The sequence below is a fragment of the Agrilus planipennis genome, unplaced genomic scaffold (genome assembly GCF_000699045.2).
Source record: "Agrilus planipennis isolate EAB-ADULT unplaced genomic scaffold, Apla_2.0 scaffold24, whole genome shotgun sequence".
In the NCBI taxonomy this organism is placed as follows: domain Eukaryota; kingdom Metazoa; phylum Arthropoda; class Insecta; order Coleoptera; family Buprestidae; genus Agrilus; species Agrilus planipennis.
In genome coordinates this window covers 1,350,743-1,360,826 of record NW_020439076.1, presented here as the reverse complement: position 1 = coordinate 1,360,826, position 10,084 = coordinate 1,350,743, and the positions used below count along the sequence as shown (strand labels likewise).

The 10,084-nt window shown below is 33.3% G+C and overlaps 1 protein-coding gene across 1 annotated transcript in view; it reads left to right on the top strand.

Moving 5' to 3' along the window:
* Nucleotides 1-10,084, top strand: part of LOC108741471 — a 100,129-nt gene that overhangs the window by 77,950 nt on the left and 12,095 nt on the right. The window contains exon 26 of the mRNA XM_025977290.1: nt 1,974-2,136. Within this exon, the coding sequence (XP_025833075.1) occupies nt 1,974-2,136 (163 nt within the window). The remainder of the gene's footprint in view (nt 1-1,973; nt 2,137-10,084) is intronic.

The following is a 10,084-nucleotide window of genomic DNA, read 5'->3' as shown; positions in this document are numbered from 1 at the left end:
GACTTTGAAAGTTTTAGTAAATTCATATTTGGTATGAGAATGAATTTTTAATTTAATTTAATTTAATTAATATTTCATATTAACCACTAGGAATTTCAATTTAGTTGTAATGACAAAGACTTTCACACAATACAAACTGTTCGTAAATAAATAATATGTAGGCATTTAGAATACAAAAAGAAAAGCTACATATGACCTATATTATATTAATTTAATAATTATATGTATATTTTTATCCCTTATCAGTTATTATTGGGTCGTATCAATACGGGGGATTTAATATTTGTAGACATGCCGCAATCTAAATCTAAATGCACGAAACACAAAATGAAATTCAAGTACAAACATAACATAGTAAAATATGTGTTAATTAATTAATTCATTACCTGTTATAATATCTGATGAAGTTATGATGGTAAAGCTCGTCTGCTGAACATAAAACACACACGTCTTTTTGGCACTGTCACCACTCAACTGCACAATTTTGTCTTTACTTTTTATGAATTCTGGGATAGAGATTTATTCATGTTATAACTGATAAACAAATAGTTTCAGTTTTTTTACCTTCTTCACCCGGCACTCCGCCTTTCTTCTACCAGGTCGATCTCGATCTTGTTGATTTTATCTTGACCTCTAACGATAACGTAGGACAAACTCGTAGTGTGCAAATACAATAATAATACGTTTTATTAAGTTTAGAAAGAGGAGCAGTTTTGTAATAAAAATATTTAAGAACAATTTACTATGTACAGTTTGTTTTCTTTAGTATCCGGGTGGAATATACCCTGTATCAATTAAATAATTTATGCTTAATAATTTAAATATTAAAAAAAATAACATGTAGGTATCTGTTAAAAATGATATTAATAATTACCCATTAGGTAATTTTAGAAGTTATAGCGCAGAAATATACAAGGTATGACCAAAAAGGTTTTGACAATCCTTTGGCAACACATAGCCCAGTCTTAGTTATTATCAAAAAGCTTGAATAAAAAAAGAATAATAGGGTAACACCATTTTATTCATATATTTGCTAATTGTGGTACAAGGTATACCTGTTAATCACAAGATTTGAAAAAAGTAATTAAATTTACAAACAAAAATACTGGTATGCAAAAGAAGTAGTCGATTTTAGGTATCTTGAAAGTCAGATAAGTCAGGACGGAAGGAGTAGTAGGGATTTAAAGCAGAGGATAGCGCCGGGTCGAGTTGTCTTCAATAATAAGAAGTCACTTCTATGCTCGAGAACGCTTAATTTAGAAATTTGAAAAAGATTGTTAAAGGTGTATGTTTTAAGCGCGGCGCTGTACGGCTGCGAAACATGGACAGTGGGCGCGGGAAAAAAGTTAAAGGTTAGATGCGTTCGAAATGTGGTGTTACCGGCGAATGGTGAGGATAACGTGGATAGAGAGGGTTAGAAATGAAGAGGTATTAGAAAGAATAGTACAGAGGACTCTGTGGAAGTCAATGAGAAATAGGCGGTATAGGTTAGGTTAGGTTAGGTTGTATTAATGAGAAATAGGCGGGATAGGTTAAGAGGACACCGTCTCAGGCATGAAGATCTAGTTAGAGACATATGAGGGGCAGAAACGGGGATTAGGAGGGGTAGAAGTTTTAACTATATAAAACTAGCCTTGAGAAAGCCCAATAACTAAGGCCGAAACGTCGGCTGTGTTTTTTTTAAAAAAATAGTATACTTTTAACCCTAATACTGCTTTGATTTTGAAATTACATTTTGCGTAATTGCACCAAATTAAATTTAAACTTTCTCTCTCTTTAAACATATATGGGTATATTATAGGAAAATTGCGGTTCATTTATTTCATTTAATGTCTAATTGCCCTTCGTTTTATTTTCCATTGTTTAATAAGTGCATGAAATTTTATCTTTATCTTTGATTTATGACCATTACGTATTGCTGGTGTTTTTCTATAACCGTTCATTAATGTTGATTTATTATTATTTTATTTCAGGGCAAAGAGTTGAAAAACGATAAGAGAACATGCATCACATGCAGCAACGGTGCTTCTTGCCTTTTATTACAAAATATCATTGCAGATGATAGTGGAAAATATGAGATTGTCGTGGAAAACACTTCTGGTGCAGATAGCCAGTATTCGTCCGTATCAGTAGAAGGTAAAAATTCATTTGTTTAACAAAAAAAAATAATTTCACATAATTCTCTTTGTCATCGTCAGTCTACAGTAGGCGTCAAGGGAAGAAAGTGCGGGATTCTTCCTGAGCACGAACCACACGCAAGATTGCAAAATCCTTTTCAAATAAAGAGTAATTGAGATTTCTTACCCCAAAGGGATTGTTGCGCTTTCGCCCTTGAAATCAGTAAAGATGAGCAAAATAAAAAAAATTTAACTTGCATTTTCGGAAATGTAAGACCAAGACTGTCTTTATACTAGCAAGACTAAAACCAAGACCGAACGAACAAGACCAAGACTAAAACCAAAACCAAATATGCAAGACTAAGATCAAAACTAAACGAAAAATTATTACTTCCTGCGGATTTATGAGTTAAACTATTTGAAGCAACTTTAATACAGTAGAACCTTCATAACTTAAACATCGATAACGTAATTACCTCTACAAATTCATAAAATTTTGTGTTCGCTTTCCCTAGGAGTCTAAAACCTCGTTTACTTAAAATAAAAACCCTCTATAACTTACACGAATAATTTTGGCATTGTACCTTAGTAAGCAGTGAAAAGTGGTTTGAATCGGGAGAAAATCTTCTATGTAAAAAACAAAGAATTGCTGAATTTCGTAATTTAGAAAAATGCTTGTTTACATGGTTTAGACAGTGTAGAAATATGTAAAAACATTAGTGTCAGTGGACCTATGCTAAAGGAAAAAGCTGAAGAATTTGCTAAATCACTGGAAATCCATAATTTTAAAGCTTAAACTTAAACCCTTAGTAAGTAGAAGTCTCAATAACTCAAATTATTTTACATTTCCCTTCATCTTATCGAGGTTCTACTGTATATTCTTTCCTTTAGTAGGTATTTCAAATTTTCAGTTTTCTGTACTAGATTTTAACACTAAATTATTATTGTGTCTTCGTCTAATTTTGCCCATCACTAGAAATCAAGGAGAAAATATCTCTGAATGTGGTCAACACGAAGGGTGCCTAAACGTTTACTTAGGTTTTTAAATTTTAGATGGTTATTTTCGTCCATATCCGTAGCTTCATTAAAAGAAAACCTTTCATTCTTAAATACTGGTTTCATAATCGTTGTTGCAAATAAAACTGTAGATAGTATCAATGCATTATTGTAATTGTTGTTGTATAACACCTTTTNGAGACTCTCGTAGAAAGACTGGGATCTCTGAAATAAGTTGAACTTAGAAAATTTTAACCATGTCTATCGAGACACCACTTATTGAATGATTCGAGCCTCTCGTTTAGAGATTCGAGTCTCTCGTTCAGAGACTGGATACGAAATGAGGATCTCTGTATGAGCGACTCGAGTCTCTCGTTCAGAAACGCTAAACATTTTTTTTGACAGTCTCTCAACAATCTCTTTCAGCGACACCAAAGAGACACGATGAGAGACGGAGACTCGAGTCTCGCTTTCAAAGACTCTGTGAGACTGAACATTTTTATCTCGGGTGACTGATTTTGGTATATAAAGCAAAGGATAGCTCGGGGTCGAGTCGCCTTCAAGTCACTTCTATGATCGCGAACCGAACGATTAATTTAGAAATTCGAAAAAGATTGTTAAAGATGTATGTTTAGAGCGCGGCGCTGTGCGGGTGCAAAACATGTACGGTGGGCACGGCCTAAAAGAAAAGGTTAGAAGCGTTCGAAGTGTGGTGTTACAGGCGAATGGTGAGGATACCATGGACAAAGAAGGTTAGAAACGAAGAAGTATTAGAAAGAATAGGAATATGGAAGTCGATAAAAATAGGCGAGATAGCTTGGTAGGACACCTTCTTAGGAATGAAGAACTGGTCAGAGACATTAGAAGCAGAGACGGGAGTTAGGAGGAGTAGAGGTAGACCTAGATTAGATTACTGTTCGCAAATAGTCAAGGATGTGGATTGTTCTAGTTTTAGGGAAATGCGAAGATTAACTCACGATAGGAAAGAATGGAGGTGCGTGCCCAACCAGTCTTAGGACTGACGACCTTATAATGATAAATGACCGTCCGAGCACAGAACCCAAAACGTACCTACTCGGTTCTAATTCAGGAGAACTTTATTTTAAGAATACTTCTATTTTCATGGGCGCAGGCTTCCAAAATGATAGTTAACCGGGAATTGAACTCGAACCCCTAGTTTTACGCATCAATACCCTAAGAAAATTTTTTCTCATTAATTTGAGGATATCTGTATTGGATAAAGTTAATTAACTGATGCATTAAAAACCCTCAAAGATTCAAAGTGTCTCAATGGATAGATAATTTGGAAATGTGATTAATCGTAACTGCCTGGTTATTATGGAAATATAAAGCAAGCTTGTTAGTAAAAACATTTGTTACTCATGGATTATTACAAAAATGTGACTCTCCAGTTCTTTTTTACCGTCACATCACAAGTATCATTGACCTCTTGTATCTGTATACATATACTTATAAATATTTGAGGCGATTCATTGTGTCTCGTGTGAATCACAGTCGTATCAATTTGCATAATATTAGATGTGTATATAGTTAAATTCCTTAAGAATAAAAAGTTTTAATAGGTACATAAACATTTCTTTTTATACCTACTTAAATACTAGTTATAAAAGTTACAAATTATAATAAAGAACATTAAAACTCCGTTATAACGTACCGATGAGTAAAAAAAAGAGGTTCATTAAACAACATCAAAATATATTTGATTACAGAGTACAAAAAGAAAACAACAGAAATCTGAAAAAAAAATACTTGACGGAGAAATCAATAAAATATAGCAGGCTATGTACATTTTTATTTTGTCATTAAAACTTATTGTTAGAGACTGAGAATTTTTTGCTTGTGTATGCAAACAATTACTTTGCAAATAAGCGAGATTTGTAGGAACATTTTGTTGTAAACATACTCGATACGCTTTATACTATACGATATAAAATATAGTCAACTATTAAATGCTCTTTACCTAATAAAAAAATTAGGTATTAAAGAACTAAATGTATCGGAAATTTATTGAAAATATAATGCATGAATTCGTTTAAAACAAAAGAATTGCGAATAAGTGGGATAGGTATATCTTGTTTTCTCAAATGAATTTCTTTGTTTAATAACATACATAGATATACGCACTGTCAACATAAGTTACATTACGTGAATACCTCTAAAATACACAAAAGACTTAGGTGTTTATCATTTAGTTGAAAATTCAATCAAATATTTGATTAGATTAATTGTTTGCTCAGTTCATATTTGTACGCAATAAATGTAATTTTTCTACCCGTAAAGCTCCATGTCACAGCCTTGAAGAAGATAATAATTTTGCAACGTTTAAAAAGATGGAAATTACAGAGCATTAGAATAATTTATTTTAATACAAAAAGTGGATTAATGTGTCCACCTGTTCGTCGGTGACTATCGCTTTTCTTGAAACTAATACCAAACATAGTGATTCAACATCGGATAAAACACATTTGACACATTGGATGCATGGAAAAGATGAATGCTTTCATTTAAAATTAATAAAAATGCGAGCAAAGTCTTAAACAGCTGAGTGTTTACTGTCTTTCCTCGAGGATATACTCACTCCTTGAGTGCTCACTTAAAGTTTTGTATACTTACAAAAACATGAATCTCCTTAGTAGCAAACTTATCTTCATAAAAAATGGACATCTATATTAGGTATGCGTGAATCTGCCACTAAGAAGAGCCTTATTCTTGAATGTAGGCACTCAATACTGCAAGCTGATACTGTTATGCATACAAAATTCCTAATCGGCACTCAAGGAGCAAGAATAATCCAATGCATGTGAGTTTCTACTCTGTTTTCTTAAGGAGCTACATACTACACGGTTTTTGAGTGTCGACTAACATGTTTGTATGCTTGAATAGAAGTATCATCTTGAACTACTGATGAGTGCGTACTTAACAAAAATATGAATTTCTTTGGTAGCAAACTTATCTTCATAAAAAATTAGCATCTATATTAGGTATGCGTGAGTCTGCTATTAAGAAGAGTCCTATTTTTGAATGTAGGAACTTAATAATGCACGCAGATCCTTTTATGCATACAAAATTCCTAATCGGCACTCAAGGAGCGAGAATAATCCAATGCAAGTGAGTTTATACTCTGTATTCTTAAGGATTTGCATACCTACACACTCCTTGAGTGTCGACTAAAACTTTTGTATGCTTAAACAGGAGTATCCGCTTGAGCTACTGATGAGTGCCTACTTACAAAGATATGAATCTCTTTGATAGCAAACATATTTTCATAAAAAATGGGCATCTATATTATGTATGCGTGAGTCTGCTCTTATTTTGAAATTTAGGTACTCAATAATACAAGCAGATACTCTTATTCATACAAAATTCCTAATCGGCACTCAAGGAGCAAGAATAATCCAATGCATGTGAGTTTCTACTCTGTTTTGTTAAGGAGCTACATACCTACACGGTTTTTGAGTGTCGACTAAGATTTTTGTATGCTTGAACAGAAGTATCCGCTTGAACTACTGATGAGTGTGTACTTAACAAAAATATGAATCTCTTTTGTAGCAAACTTATCTTCATAAAAAATTAGCATCTATATTAGGTATGCGTGAGTCTGCTATTAAGAAGAGTCCTATTTTTGAATGTAGGAACTCAATAATGCACGCAGATCCTTTTATGCATACAAAATTCCTAATCGGCACTCAAGGAGCGAGAATAATTCAATGCATGTGAGTTTCTACTCTGTTTTCTTAAGGATCTACATACCTACACACTCCTCGAGTGTCAACTAATAGTTTTGCATGCTTAAACAGGAATATCTGCTTGAACTACTGGTGAGTGTCTACATACAAAAATTTAAATCTCCTTGGTAGCAAACTTATCTCCCTAAAAAATTAGCATCTATATTAGGTATGCGTGAGACTGCTACCAAAAAGACCCTTATTCTTGAATGTACACTCAATAATGCACGCAGATACTTTTATGCATACAAAATTCCTAATCGGCACTCAAGGAGCGAGAATAATCCAATGCATGTGAGTTTCTACTCTGTTTTCTTAAGAATCGACATACCTACACGCTCCTTGAGTGTCAATTAAGAGTTTTGCATGCTTAAACAGGAATATCTGCTTGAACTACTGGTGAGTGTCTACATACAAAAATTTAAATCTCCTTGGTAGCAAACTTATCTTCATAAAAAATTAGCATCTATATTAGGCATGCGTGAGTCTGCTACTAAGAAGACCCTTAAGACACTCAATAATGCACGCAGATACTTTTATGCATACAAAATTCCTAATCGGCACTCAAGAAGTGAGCATAATCCAATGCACGTGAGTTCCTACCCTGTTTTCTCAATAATTTACTCGCTCCTCGAGTGTCGATTAAGTGTTTAGATATCGGGTTGATAATATCCAAATTAACAAGTGGATGAAACACGTGTTCGCAAAATCAATTTATAATAAATAGTAACTTGGGTGAATCTCGTTTTAATTTAATTGTGTAGCATGTTTGGTTTCGTTTGAAAGGACTGCTAATAGGGTGTTTAAAAGTATTCTCGAATTTCTATGTGCCCTATTACCAGCTATATTATACCGTTAAGTTATGTTTCTTCCTCTACTTCTAAAAATATTTTATTAATGGCGAAAAATGATCGAGTAATCTGAGTAGATAATTAATAGATGGTGCACAAAATTTTACAGTAGCTATAAACAATCTGCCTAATTATTTTCCACACACGTATAGGAAATTTTTCTGTTTTCATTTTTTTTACTACTTAATCGTAAGTGCATATTAATTTTCCAAGGCTGTTACTGTTTTTGCCATGTGGACTAACGAACCCTAAAGAACCGACGAACATTCTTTCATGACCAATTAAAAAGGCGTGTTTACGATATTCTTGTTAATTACGTTATGTAAAAAATAACAGCTGCATCAAGGATTCGTTGAATAAATAAATACTTAATTAAAATAATACATACAATAAAAAGCGTGTTCTCACTTAGACAACGCAACATATAATTTTATTACGGTTTCAACTGACGTACGTTGTAATACTAAACACCAAATAAGTCTTTGCAACATGTTTGGAAATGGTGTCCATATAAGTCCTAATTGTTCATCGTAAGAAGTCAATATCCGGCATGGTAGTTCGCATAAAAGCACAGAAAATTACTCTGACGCACTTGACGCCCGTTTTAGCGATGTTCTTTATTAAAACGATTATATGATACTATAAAAACCGTGCTGTTCGAGATTCAAAACAGCAGACGTCTGTCTGCACGTATGTGTACTGTTTCACATCACACATTTTTTGTTGTATGTATTGTACGCTTAATACTTGCAATAAAACAGTACCAAACAAACCAAAAACAAAATCACCAGATGCAAGAAACAATTATATAATAACTAATAAATAATGAAGCGGCCCTTTAATAGGTATACGTGTCTCAGGGTGGTCACAAACCGAGAAAACTGCATTTTACCAGGGAATTTCATGTAACTCTTAAATATCATCGTAATATCACAGAATTTAATTGTAACAATTCAAAATTACGAAATTTTTTAAAAACATTTTGACTTAATTTCAATCACGAAACAGCGAAAGAAATTTCATTTTTAATTGTTGGATCTCATCAGTGCGTCGCAGGCAGCCCGACAGAACACAGACCAACCTTTACCTGCTGTCTTAACAGCACGTTTTAGAAAATACCACAAATGCCGTGGTGAGCGCCATCTGTAGTACGATGCTACATTTTAGGATTACGTATGCTCCAGCAAGGTCCATTTAAAAATATGGATATCTACTTGCTGAAACGAATCCCGGCGTAGCTCACCTCAACGTGATAGGCACGTTACCATAATNGTTGGTCTGTGTTCTGTCGGAGCTGCCTACGACGCGCTGATGAGATCCAAAAAGATCGAAATCGCGATCCGCGTCTGGCAGTTTCGACAGAATACAGACCACTTCGAATTATCATTTTTAATTGCTTTAGTTTATTTTAAACCTTCACAAAGAATTATATTTTTTTCTTGGCGTTTTGTAGATAGAAGAAAATTCGAGACCACAATAGTGCATCGAAAATTGTAATTACACTTACAATTAGTATGTAATATATCTAAGAGCAGACGTTATTTATTTTTTAATCCTTAAACACGATAGCACAAAAATCAAAAAATTGTACCAAATTCCATGTTGCGCTTCGGTCTATATGTACATGTATGTAGTTAGTCTTGTAGGAAAAACGTCTCTATAATAACGATTAACTTCAACATAAAACAAAACCAATTGGTACCATAAAGAAACGCGTTTATGATGCGGTCTTGTAGGAGAACGGTGAAAATATTGCGGATAGGAAAATCTTAAAAATGAAGAGATGTTGGAAAAAGTATTAGGAAAGAAAAGGGCGTTATGGAAGTTAATAAGAAATGAACGAAATAGGTTGGTAGGACACCTTCTCAGGCATGATATATTAGAGGCAGAAGCAGGAGTTAGGAGGGGTAGAGGTAGACCTAGATTAGATTTATAAATAAGGTAGATGTAGTTCTACGTCTTCAATTATGTCTAAATAGTAGGTAATTATTTCAGTAATTTTTTGTATTTAACTAGGTACACTGAAATTTACAGTGTCATTAATAATTTGCCTAAAACATTCTCTTATGAATTACCAAATAATAGCTAAACAATTCAGCTAATATTTAGTAAGTAAAGTAACTGATTGTTACAGACCAAACTAACTTGAAATATTCAGCAGGACCTTTAACCTATTTGTTGAAAGATTGAACTGATACTGATTTAATACAATTATCAGCAAATTTACCTGCAGCTTATAATAAGTAACGAAGTTTTGTTTTCTGACTTTGAAAGTTTTAGTAAATTCATATTTGGTATGAGAATGAATTTTTAATTTAATTTAATTTAATTAATATTTCATATTAACCACTAGGAAATTTAAAGTGTCTTTAAT